General features: G+C 36.4%; 1 protein-coding gene across 1 annotated transcript; it reads left to right on the top strand.

Annotated features, from left to right (window-relative positions):
- Positions 1 to 11603: 11603 nt before the first annotated feature.
- LOC147511012 (uncharacterized) lies at positions 11604 to 12746 on the top strand. The gene has a single exon (XM_086598327.1). The coding sequence runs from the start codon at positions 11604 to 11606 to the stop codon at positions 12744 to 12746; it is 1143 nt and encodes a 380-aa protein (XP_086454453.1).
- The last annotated feature ends 1060 nt before the right edge of the window (positions 12747 to 13806 follow it).

Consider the following 13806-nt stretch of genomic DNA (forward strand, 5'->3'; position numbering starts at 1 on the left):
AACATCTTCCAAACCTAAAAAAATCAAAATTAAAAAAATAATACCATAAACCTACGCCAAAAATCATATCCCAACCCATTTTTGTTTGCAAACACCAATCAAAACAAACTCCACCAATTTAAAACTCAAAAAACCACCGAAAAATCAAACCAATTGGTGCGCCGCCACCACCACTCCACCACCTCCATCGTTCTTCAAGTCGGTCAAGTAAAACCACCACCACCACATCTTATTTAAACCCCAATTCTTATTCCAAACACTAGATGGCTCAACGCCAATTATTCCGACAGAAAGTTGTTCATCGCCGACCATTTCGCTACCGCTTTACGGTGTTAAAATGGCTAGTAGAGACTGGAGTAGTTGTGGTAATTCGACCGAGGACTTCTATCACGGAAGACTTGGTCGACGGTTCTATAACACCGTGGAGTTGGAGGGGAGTAAGATTTTGTGTTGGTGAGGAAGAAGAGGAGGGAGTTGACTACGGATCGGTTATCGAGATTCTAGGCATTCCGCTTTAGAATCAACTGATGCCGCTTTTACAGATCCCCTGACGGGTCGAGCCTTTGATGGGCGTTATCGCCATCAATGGGAGCTACAATCCAAACTCCCATTATCAGGCGCCAGCATCCCTCGAAAGACCCAACCAACCGCTACACCCAAATGGATCGGTCGGAATGTCCTAGGCAAGGACAAGGTCGCTGACATCGGTCCGACTCCGCCTCCATCGCCCTATGGATACTCCAGGAGCGAAGCACGATTTCCAGATCCCGGAGTTTTTTGAACATGATCAAGAGGTTCGACGGTCGTTGGCACCTCTTCCGCGGCTTATCACTAAGATCATGTCAAGATGAAGGCAACTCCGCCTCGGAGAGGATTTACATTACCCCGCGGGAACCCGCCAGATCTATAGGGAGTGTGTCCAACAAGTCTGGAAATTGCCCGAGGATATAGGGAACAGCCGGTGAGGAGGAGGAGCAGAGGGTAGATGAGGATGAGTCGGAGGAGGATGAGGAGGATGGCACCCGCTTTGATACCGGATGCCTTCAGGTGTTGGTCTCCGATGCCGAGCGCATGGCTATGCTTCATAGGGGCATCGCTCACTCAACACTCTCTCGCAGACTGACCCTCGGACTCGACAGCCACCATTCACCACAACTTCGAGATCCGCACCCGAGGGAGAATGAGAGATGGGAGCAAAGCAAATCGAGATAGAAGCCCAGCCAGTTTAGAGTGGACATGCTTAAGACGCTTCCCACCTCATACAGACTCGCCCTCGAGGACACGGCTTACTAGGCATGAGCGTCGTCGCCGAAGGGCGACTGACATCAGCCGCCTGACCTTCGAGCCCGTGAGCCACCACTGAAGTTCAGGCTCCCCGCCACCAAATGGCGAGGTGTTTAGAGAGGATGAGGAGTGATAGTGGTAGTTATTTGTGTTTTATAAGTTGTTGTTTTATTTACTTTTGTTGTCTTTATTGTAATGTAACTTTTATTTCAAGAATGCGAATCTTGTAGTGATAATCCAATGAAATTATAATATAAGGGTTTATTTTCATTTTGTGTGCTTGTTTCATATTGACCACACCTTCCAAACTTGTTTGGGGTGGTTTGATTATTTCAAGTTGTATTTTTTATAAAACCCTAGTGTTAGAATTTATCATGAGTAAGGTGAAAATATGGTAGTTTAGGCATATCCGTGATTGAGAATCATTGTAGGATGAAATCTAGATTAAATAGGTACATTCACCATAAAATCCAAATAAGAGATACCGGGTTTGAATTAGAATCCGTGAGACGAGTTGTTTCCGTTTTGAAGTTTGGAAATTTTAGATTCTAAACCGCCAGAATTAGTTTTGGCAACTTTCCGATCCATTCTAGCAACTTTAAACCTATATAAACTTGATACAATCTATCCTCACAACTCACACTACACCTAAACTCCATCACTCACCCTTCAAACCCCGCGATTCCCACGCTTCGACTTCATTTTCGCAATTCTCAAACTCTGAGCGCCCAAGGCTTCTAGTTGCGCTAAGCGCCTCTACAATTCTGTCGGAAAAATTTGGTCGAGCGCGCAAAGCCTCTAGTCAAGCGACCCGCGCTTAAGTTATGGAATTCAAAATACAAAGATACCACGCTAAGTTAAATGGCGCCCTACGACTCTGGACTAGAAATTTTCCAGTTTTCGCACAGTAGTTTCCGGATCATTCGCAGCTATTCCAAAGCTGCAATTTAGAGATGACATCTCCAATATTGATACCGAACAGTCTTTTCAAGATTTGTTCCAAAGCATTACTTACGGTGCTTGGTTTCATGCGAGGTGATCACATATGTTGGCCGGGAACCTCTTATGGTAAGACCGGGTGAACTTTATTCTCCAAAGACTTGCATCTTATTTTTATAATAACTGCATTTTCTTTGAGAGACCGGACGGAGAACAAGTGTTCTCCATCAACATTGACGATGAACCAATGGAGATTACCGTGTTCTTGCTAGCATTTGTTCTTCGACTTGCTATGCCCACTGAGATACAAGACCCATGGTGCTATCGGGTCGATAATATGCATGTCTACACCTATGAGTCTTTGCACGAGGCTTATGGGGCAGGCATTTTTCAGATTGAGGACCAAGGGGACTATAACGCTGTCTCTTGGTAGCCCGTCTGTCATGAACATAGGAACCTGTTATGTTTTGGATTATGCTAAACATTTTGGGGAATGGCGCTTTTTCCGCGGAATGATGCCACTTGCGCCGCGTTTTCCTTGCTTTTAGCCAATGGACGCCGGTTCTATGACCTTCCCAGACTTTGATGTCTAGTTTAGCACGAGCCCTATACCATGAGGCATAAGTACCTTCTTATGCCTCGTTTTAATTTCAATGATTATGTTATGTTTCTTTCCTCGCTTTTTGTACACGCTTCACGGATTGGATTAAGGTAGACACGGTGCACCCACCAATAGTATTATTCGATCTTTCCCGCAATGACTTGGCATGGGTGGCGGCGGATACAACCTCACCAGGTTGCACCCTACACCCCATCAGACCAAGTGGCACTTAATAGGTTAGCAAACCATAGATGATAAATGGCGGAAGCCCGGCAAATTATCATAGCATGGCAGATCGCGAAGGAACCTCACTTCTTTATAGAAGTAGAGGATGACTAAAATGATTAATAACAAACGGAGTGGAGGTAAGTTTTAGTTTTGTAAGTGTCCGCTTATGTCCCAAGCAATTTAATTAGGTTAACCCCATAATGGGTAGAACTCTTATAGAGTGTGTCAGCTTTTTATTTCCTATATTAGTACGCTCTAACTTTGTTTTGCAGATGTTCCCCGAAATTCACGCGTTCAATGGTATTTTTCCTACCCTCTTTATTTAAATGCTTTGAGGACAAAGCATGCTTTTGTTTGGGGGGCATAGAAACACGGTAATTAAGACATCTATAGGACGATATAGATATACATAATATGCATTTGTTTTCTAGTTAAAATTTCAAAAATTTAAAATTATAAATAAATAAGTCATGCTATACACTTAGGAATATTGGTATTGTTTCTTTCTCCATGCTTTTAACAATCTAGAAGTCTCACATAGTTGTCATGATCGTAATAATTGTTAGAAACTTAGGTTAATATGTAGGTAATAATCTTTGCATCTATCTATAAATTTATTACATGAGTATCTATGATTGTTAGCGGTAAGTTTCTCAAATCTAGGCTAGAGTACTTATTCTACAAATCCTCGGTGGAGAATATAGCCTAAAGCCTTATATGAGTGAAACATTTGAGAAATGACACAAGGGAGAAGTAAAACTGGATAGAGAAATCACACGCCCACTTGCTTGATCACTATACCATATCCTAAGTGAGAATTTAGCCTTTGGATCGATATAGCCGTGTAAATTCAAACCTATGAATTATTTTCCGCTAGTCGCCACTGAGCCTTTCATTAGCCCTTCCATAAACCACAATTCCTTTACCCTGTTACAAAAAAAAACAAAACAAAACAAAAAAAAAGAATAAATCAACCTACCCAATTTAGAATAAGTCCGGAGAATAGAATGAGTGAAAAGAAGAAGAGAAAAAAAAAATTGTAAAAAAAAAAATTGTTAGTTAGCTGTTTAAAAATAAAGAAAAGAAGTTTCCATCCAAAGAAAAGAAAAATAGAAATAAAATAAAACTCCAAAAAAAGAATAAAAGGAGTCAAAAGCCAAAAGAAAAGAAAAAAAAAAAAATATGGCTAAGGATGGAAACAAAGCATAGAAGCAAAAAGAAAATAACAAGGTTTTTTCTAAGTTACATAATACTAAGACTCTATTATCTCAGACTTGTCCTTTGAATATCCATTTCCTTCCTTCTTAAACCACCTCCTAATCCCTCAGAACACCTAATAAAGACCTCTAGCCCAATTAGGAATAGGTTAGTGTGATAGTAAGTGGCAGATGTGTTTGATCGACCTTCCTTTGTTGTCATTGAGATTGTAAGGTAAAGTGTGCCCATCGGCATTAATCGGAGTAAATAAACTTGAGTGCAAAAATTAGAGTGTTGTTTCTTGACTATTATCATGGAGAACCTATTTAAGGACGCTTATTCCGAAGTTCTAAAACAAACCTCGCTAAACATTTGATAGTACTACTCATCATATATATGTTTATTGTAGATGATTGATTATTATGCATATATTAACTTAGGGTTTTGACTGGTTATTCTTATGTAATTGCTAGAGAGATGTATAGATAGTTGAGCATGAATAAGGAAACAATAGTTTTATTTTCTTAGTCGCCAGAAGATAGATGAAGTTTGTGAGTACCTTCACTGGAAAACTCTCACGAGGTTATAACTCGTCCACTAGGAATTCCTAGTGGTTTAAGGCCTTGTTGCATATGGTCAATGCAATCGCGACTCAAATAAACGAGTAGTTAGAACTCCATTTTTGGTCACTTATTCTAATTTTCATATTTGCTTGAGGACAAGCAAAATGCCGCTTTGGGGTGGTTTGATAAGAGCCCAAAACTGTAGTTTTAACCCCTTAATAATCATACTGTTAGACCAATTATGTGAATAATAAGTAAGAGTTAACATCGACACGCTGTTTTTGTGCATTTCAAGCTTCAAAGTCCATTATGTGCGAAATGTACCACTTTAGCGAAATACAGAGCAAAAGTCGAGAGAACTTCCAAAGCCGTAGATCTTTGGACTCAGACCCCGAATTGGGCATACCTTATGTCAAAACGACCGGCTCGGAAAGAGCTTTGTAATGGTCCAAGCCTTGACCCAATCAGAGGAGCAGAAGTGGACGAAAAGTCTGTGGAAGTCAACTGCAGCTGAAGAGGCCTTTTGGATTGAAAGAAGTGGGTTTGGCCCCGATTCTCCGCCCAAACCCTGGCTCCAAGCCCATGCACGAATTTTGATCTGAATGTATAAGAACAAAAGCTTAAGTCTTTGTTAATGGTAGATTAATTAGTAGAGAATTAGGGTTCATAGCTTAGAATAGAAAGTAGCCATTAAAATAGCTTCTAGATCTAGATTTAATTGTTTTCTTTAATTAGTTTCAAATCCTCCTTTATTAGATTAAACCTTTGAATCTTGTTCTTCATTTGATTAGATCAATAAAGTAGTATTCTTTATCCATTTCGATTTTGTCAATTCCAATTCTAGATCTAATTTCAATTCATGTCCTTAGTTCAATTTAGTCATTAAATTAGATTTCATTATTGTTTAATTAAATAAATTTCAATGCTTTATATTATGTTTAGTTTTAATATAAATGGAAATGATTATGAATGATTCAAGGCTAAACTCCATTAGAGGGGTTGTGAAGCCTTGATGAAAGCTTGAGTCCGACATCGTAGAATCGCCGTGATTTTCTATTCCACTCTAGAAATGATTAGTTCACCATGAGAACGGGTTTAATTGTTCACATGCTAGTTATGAATTGGTAGAAATGCCATGTATAATTAGGGGATTAGGATCTCTCAAAATTTATATTGGATCGAACTAAGGATGTATGTCGATACTAATTTTGTATGGTGACATAAACCACCTCAAGTCTCATAATCAATCTCATGTCAATACAAACAAGACATTTGTAAAATTTTGCTCAATGGCAACAAAGAAAGGAAAAGAAAAAACTAGAGAAGATACAAGCAGTGTCCCCATACGGTGTATGATGTATCAATGAATGGATCATTGACAACTACAACATCGATATCATCTACGCTTGTTGCAATATCGTAAGACCAACCTTCCAATTAAGCCAAAACACACGACGATGTTACTTTTTAGATAACCGGAAGACCGGATGCATTCTATGCTCTAAAAAATAAGCCGTGACATTGCTAGTCTAGATGGAACCTAAAAAGATGCAAATAAGCTAATAATAAACAAGATTTTAAGAAAAAAAAAAGCTCACCGTTGATCCCAATCTTTGTCTTCCCACTCCATGACTCTATACATGAGCGAAAATGACACCAAATAAGACAACTTCACATAATTAAAACTAATCACCTTAAAAAGTCCTATAATACTGACTCTTACTAGGAATGGTAGGGGTGTCTCTGTATTGTGGCTTTGATAGGTTGAATACTTCATCTACTACATTTCCTATCTACGGTTGAGAAATCATGAGATTTCTTTGTGAAATTAAAGCAAAATTCACTACAATGTCATAGAAACCACAAGTTTGATCACTCAACTATAAGGATAATAAGTCAACTTGAACAGTTACATAAAATGCTTGTCACGGACCTTAGTGACTTGAGGACTATGATTGCCCTTTGAATGATTCTTTGAGAAAGACAAAAAGTAACAAAAATCATTGTAAATTCAAATAAAACAAACAAGCAACAATAAAAAAAAATAAAAAAAAAAACTTATTCCTCTTTTTTAGACCATTTAATTCTAGAGGGCGTCTAGTATGCGGTGTATGGGTCTTGTTGCCATAAGAGACATTGATTGCGGACATTTTGGTGCAATACACCCTTACTCCTCGCCTGATGAGTATCCTATATTCTCTCTCACACTCTCTCTCCTGCGCACACTAGCTTTACTCTTAATTCTAACATGCCCATATGATATTGTTCTATCTTCCTCTTGATGTAAAACTCATAAACATTGTAATGGATGATTGACAATGGAAGGTGTACTATTCACTATCACACTATGAATCAATAAAAGCTGGGGATGCAACTTAAGCAGTTTTGACAAACAACACTAGCAACAAGAAAGGTGATAGTATCAAAACTTCATTTATATCTCCACTCATAATGCAAAATAATACCTTTAACCAAATAACCAATACTCATGTCCAAGCTCAAAAATGTCAATCATTCATTAACAAATTATTTCCACAGTTCATTTCATCAAATCATACCAAAACAAGCAAGTAATCATGACTACATATATAGAAAAATGAAATAATATTAATATTATATATCACCTTGGGAGGTTCAATGAAAGAAGGAGGTGATGCTGCTACAGTTGATCTAATCATAGTAAAGAAAGCCATGTCTTCTTCTTCTTCTCTCAGATCTATAAACCCTACTACAAGATAGCAGAAGAAGACTGAAATAAGAAAGCAGGCATAGGAAAAAAATGTTTTTGTTCAGCCTTTGTCTTTTTATGTTTCTGACATTAAAAAGAGTTTTTGGGAGAGTTAAGAAGTGAGAGAGAGCCAGTTTTGGGAAGAGGAGCATTTATGTTTTACCCTCACTTTATTTGTTATTGGCTAAAACTTTTCAAAAACTTAAACACCTGTCACAAATTTTAAAATGAATGGTTCACAGCCCCAAGACAATGCACTTCGCATTGCACACACTAGCTTTTTGAGAAACACGATGTAAATGTTTAAGCACATATTAGGTTGTATAATACGTATTATTTGTCATATAAAAATAGAAAAAACATAGAAATAGTTTATACTATGCACTTAGGATAATGATATTATTTCCTTTTCCATAATGATATTAGTCTAGAAATCTCAAGTAGCAATAGAATTAAGTGTAGTTCTTAGAAACTTAGGTTAATACATAGGTAATAGTCATTGCATCATTTCATTAACATCTTGCATAAACATGTATGAGTGTACTTGGTAATATTTTTCTAAGACCTAGGTTAGACTACTTAATTTTGCATATCCTGTGAGATTCTAGCATAAAAGCCTCATATGAGTGAGTATCTGAGTGATGACACAAAAGAGACATATAATCTGAGTAGAGAAATCACACATCCACTTGCTTGATCACCATACCATATCCTAAGCGAGAATTTAAGCCCTCTTTGGATTGATATAGCTAAAAATTCATACCTATAAGTAATTATCTGCTAGTCGCCCCTCTGAGCCTTTCAATTACCCTTTTCACAACCACAAATCTTTTACTCATCTTTTAAACCAATAAAAGTAAAAATAAGCCTACCCATATTGAATAATAGGATGAGTAAAGAGAATAAAGATAAAAACCCATGGAAAACCAAAATTAGTTAGTTGCTTCAGAAAAGAAAAAAATAAAAGAAGTTTCCATCCAAAGAAAATAAAAGAAAAGAAAAATAAAATAAAATAAAATAAAAGTAAAAATAAAAATAAAAATAAAACAAAAACTCCAAAAATAGAATAAAAGGAGTCAAAAAGCCAAAATAAAAAGGTTAATGATGAAAACTAAGTGTAGAAGCAAAGTAAGAGCAATGTTTTCTCTAGTTATATATTTTGAAGACCCTATTATCTCAAACTTGTTTATTTGAATATTCATTCTGCTTCTTCTTAAACCATCACCTCAGCCCCGTATCACCTAATAAAGACCTCTAGCTCAATTAGAATTAATTTGGTGTGATAGTAAGTGGTAAATGCGATTAATCGACCTCGGCTCTTTTAGAAGTCATTGAGATTGTGAGGAAAAGTGTACCCACTTCACACTGGAGTGAGCTAACTTGAGTGGAAAAATCAGAGTATTTTTGTCTTGACAAATTGTGAGGACCTACTTAAAAATGCTATTCCAAAAGTTTCAGAAACGGACCTGCCATTGCGTTTCATAACATAGTTCATAGCATGCATGTGTATCTTTAGATAATTTGATTATTATGCGTGTATTAGCTTAGGTTTCAAAAGCATTAATTGTTCTTATTATATTGTTATTGAGATGTATAGATATCTGAGATTAATTAGAAAATTTTATTTTTATCTCTTAGTCGTTGTAGTATAAATGAAGTTTGTGAGTACTTTCTCTGGAAAACTTTCACGAGACTATAACTCATCCACTAGGAAATTCCTAGTGGTTTAAGACCTTATTGCATATGATCAATGCAATCGCACTCTGTGAAATGGGATTAGTTAGGACCATATTTTTTTTGCCACTTATCTATTTTTATTTCTCATATTTGCTTGAGGACAAAAAATGATGTTTGGGAGTGGTGTGATAAGCACCCAAAAGTGTAGTTTAAAACCCTTAATAGTCCTACTTAGGCCAATTATGTTTATAATAAATAAGAGTTAGTATCATTTCGCGTTACGTTTTTGTGCATTCGAGGGACTTGAAGTTAATTAGGTGACTAAAGGCACCACCTTTGCATGGAAATCAAGTCAAGATGATTGCCAAGGAAGTTCTACATTTAAAGCCCAAGAATAATGGAGAAAAGCCTTTTTCAAGCCCAGTCAAAGCTGGGAAGTCAAAGTCAATCTGGGTAGAAAAAGGACAAAAAAGTCAACAGAACTTTAACAAGCCGTATCTTTGGACTTGGGCCTACTTTATGGCAAAACGACCAGCTTGGAATAAGCTTTCTAATAGACCCACCCTTGCCCCAATCAGAGTTGTACAAGTAGACGAAAAAGGCCCTAAAGTAATTTCCAGTGGAATTGGCCATTTTAGACTTGACCTAATGGATTTTGGGCTCATTTTAGAGGCCCAAAGTCCCTCTTTTTTTATTTAAAATACCCATGCATGAAAATGTACACCTAACTCTCTCCTATAAAAAAGCGGTATATTCTATAGGTTAGGTGGGTGACCAGGGCTAAAGCAGCCCCCCAACGTCCCGGAAAAAAAAATAAATAAATAAATAAATATATATATATATATACAAAGTCATGACCCAGACTGCTAGTAGCGAAAAAAATGAATCCCTTACTCGTTTCTCACAAGTCACCATCCTAGCCCAGCCCAATGGCCCACGAGTGGCCCACGCTTCTCTTTTTTTTTTCGCTAACAAGGAAATAAATGGTTCATAGACTTCGCACAAATGCTTCTACTGAGAGTTGAACTCAGTGGTCCACGTTTCCACAAATCACAAATTTACAATTTGTCAATCCCACGTTTCTCACAATCACAAAAAGTAAAACAGAAAAAAAAATAAAAAATAAAAAATAAATAAATAAAAATGAAAGGTCGAAACAAAAAACAAAATAGCACTTTATTCTTGACTTCTCCTTCTTCCGCCGTTCCAATTCCGCGCAGTTCCGCAAAAGCCCAATCTATTTATCATTTTATTCCCTATTCATTACCTAAGGTAAATTGTTTCGCATTATGCCTATATTTTTTATTTCATTTTTGTTTTCCAATTTTCAAATACTAATGTGTTATCTACTTGACTTATAGCCTTGTTAACTTGTAGTTTATGTGGGAGTATTAGATTGTCATTTAATTTTTGGTTTGATTTAATTAGTTGAATATTATTGTAGTTATTATTGTGATATATTTTTTTTTTGTTTTTTAGTATAGAGTAAACTATTGATTAAGAAATTATTATGATTTATCTTAGGTAAGAATGTCTGAACATCAAGCTCGTAAGAAAATGAAAATCATGTTTTCCTTCTTTAAACCCAAAGATGCCACCCCGGGAAATGATGTAACTTCTACATCTAGTCTTGATATTTCAAGACTAGATATAGATGGCCAACCTCCTTCACAAGTTCAAGTTGTTGAAATTGAGCAAGTTGAACCTTCTCCTCAAGCCCAAAGAGTTAGTGTTGAAGAAGTAGTTGACTCCACATTTTTATTTGAACGTGATCTGGATAAACGTACTCCAATATATAATTACCCGGTTAATTAACAAGATGATGTTCGATGAGATTTTCTTGGAAAGGGGCGTTGGCTACTTGAACTCAGTTAGAAAGAGTATCCATCCACTATATTTGGAAAGCAAACTCACCGGTTCAACTCCTCTTGGTTCACACTCTTTCCTTGGCTAAAGTACTCACTCCATACGGATAGAGCTTATTGTTTTCCATGTTTTATATTTGAAATAAATTCTCCGAAACGTCCTGCATTCACCGTTGAAGGTTTTAAATGTTGGAAGAAGATTAATAATGGAAAGAAGTGTTCCTTTTTGCAACATGAAGGAGGTCCATGCTCACCTCATAGGTCGGCGATGATAGCTTGTGAAAATTTAATGAATCCTTCTTGACATATAGATAATGTGTTAAATATATTATCTAAAGAAGAGGTTGTTAAGAACCGCTTTACTAGTCAAAGCTATTCTTCAGTGTATTCAATTTCTTGCATTACAAGGGATTTCTTTTTAAAGGCCATGACGAGTCCAAAAGTCAAAAATGGTGAAAATTTCAAGGGAGTGTTGGGATTTGCAGCGATGTTGAATGACAAGGTTGCATAATTATTAAAAGATGCTCAGAAATGCCACATATACCTCACATTCAATTCAAAAGACACTTTTGCATATCTATGCCGATAAATTGAGAGAGAGAATTGCAGAAATTGGTGATGCAAAATTTTGTGTCCTTGTTGATGAAGCACAAGATAATTCAAACAAGGAGAAAATGGCGATTGTCCTAAGATTTGTTGATAGAGGTGGTTTTGTTAGAGAGCATTTTCTTGGTATTGTTGGTGTTAAAGACACTTGCGCTTTAACTTTGAAAGAAGTTATATGCAATATCCTTGCTCGCCATAATTTGCATATTATAAATATGAGAGGTCAAGGTTATGATGGTGCTAGCAATATGCGTGGTCAATGGAATGGATTACAGGCATTGTTTCTGAAGGAGTGTCCATATGCATATTATGTGCATTACTTTGCACATCGTCTACAACTTGCTCTAGTTACGGCTTCTAAAAATGTTTCTGATGTTTGGTTGTTTTTTTCCAAGTTGGCTTCCATTGTTAATCTTCATATTGCACCTAAGCGTAAACAAGAGTTGGAAGATACTCAAAAAAATGAAATTGATAAGTTGGTAGCTAGTGGTGAACTTGTTACTGGAAAAGGAGCTAATCAAGTTTCTACTTTGCAACGAGTAGGATATACTAGATGGAGTTCTCATTTTGCTTCGGTTTGTAGCCTAAAAGAGATGTTTGATTCAATTTGTATAGTTCTTGAAAGCGTCATGAAGAATGGGTCAAGCAACTCTATGCGTGGGGAAGCTAAAGGTGTTATTCTTGCAATGAAAAGTTTTGAGTTTGTCTTTCTTTTTCATTTATTGCATAAGACTATGGGAATTACTAATGTCTTGTGTAAAGCCCTGCAAGAAGAGTCCCAAGACATTTTAAATGCTATCAGCTTAGTCTCCAGTATGAAAGTACTTCTTCAAGAATTAAGAGGATCTTCTTGGGACGCTTTCCTTAGTGATGTGATTTTGTTTTGCAAAAAGCATGACATTGATATGCCTAATATGGGTGCTCGACACATGGCGGGTACATGTCATTCTTGCCAGCATAAAGATTACATTACAGTTGAGCATCACTACCGCGTCAAGTTATTTAATGCTGTAATAGATTACCAGTTGGTGGAATTAAATAACAAATTTCCAGAATAAACAATATAGCTTCTTTATCTTAGTTCCACTTTGGATCTGAAAGATGCTTTTAAGTCACTCTGCATTGATGACGACATTTGCAAACTCGCAGAAAAGTTTTATTGTGGAGACTTCACGAAACAAGAGATACATCATTTGAAAAGTCAACTGCAACATTACAAACTTAATGTGCTCAAGCATCCTCTTTTTCAGAAATTGTCTATCATCTCCGAATTATGTTAAAGACTAGTTGAAACAAGAAAGATAAAGATCTATTATTTGATTGATAGATTGATTCGTCTTGTCTTGACACTTCCCGATTCCACTAACAACTCTGAGCGAGCATTCTCAACTATGAAATTGCTCAAAACACTCCACTTCATAACAAGATGGAGGATGAATTTCTTACAGATTGCATGGCTATTTACATTAAACAGGAATTTGCTAAAGAAGTTGATTTGGATGCAATAATAGATGTATTTGATAAGAATTCACGCAGGTTAAAACTTCACTAGTGTGATGCTAATGTGCTATGTTATTCTTGCACATTTCTTTGTAATGTTTGTCTAGGTCTATAGTGAAAACACTCTTTTGTCCATTTTGGGTAAAGTAATAAAAGTGATAACTCTTTTGTTTACCAATGCTAGCTAATTATGAAATCATATAGATATTCAGATAATTTTCTGTAGACATTGATTATTGGTTCCTAAAAAAAACTTTAAAGGTTAACTCCATGGCGGGGCAAGACCATCTAAAATCCTAGATCCGCCCCTAATAAAGAGGGTTAAGGCTAAACACTTTCTCTCCACTTCTACCTTCCCCTCCTTAGTTAATAATTAGTTTAGTTTAGTTTTAATTAGTTTTACTTTCTTTAGGGTTAGAATAATTTAGTTTGTAGCCTCCATTAATTCCCAATCAATCAATAGCTTTAGTTTAATTTCAATTATGTCTCTTTATTATTGTTTTAGTGTAATGATTCCTATGACACTAGGTTAAACCTCCATTATAGGAGATTTATGAAGCCATGTGAGGATGAGTAGCTAGTAGCTTTATTGTGTTGCATAAAAGAACGTCAAGTTCT

Source organism: Coptis chinensis, chromosome 3 (assembly GCF_015680905.1).
Source record: "Coptis chinensis isolate HL-2020 chromosome 3, ASM1568090v1, whole genome shotgun sequence".
NCBI lineage: Eukaryota > Viridiplantae > Streptophyta > Magnoliopsida > Ranunculales > Ranunculaceae > Coptis > Coptis chinensis.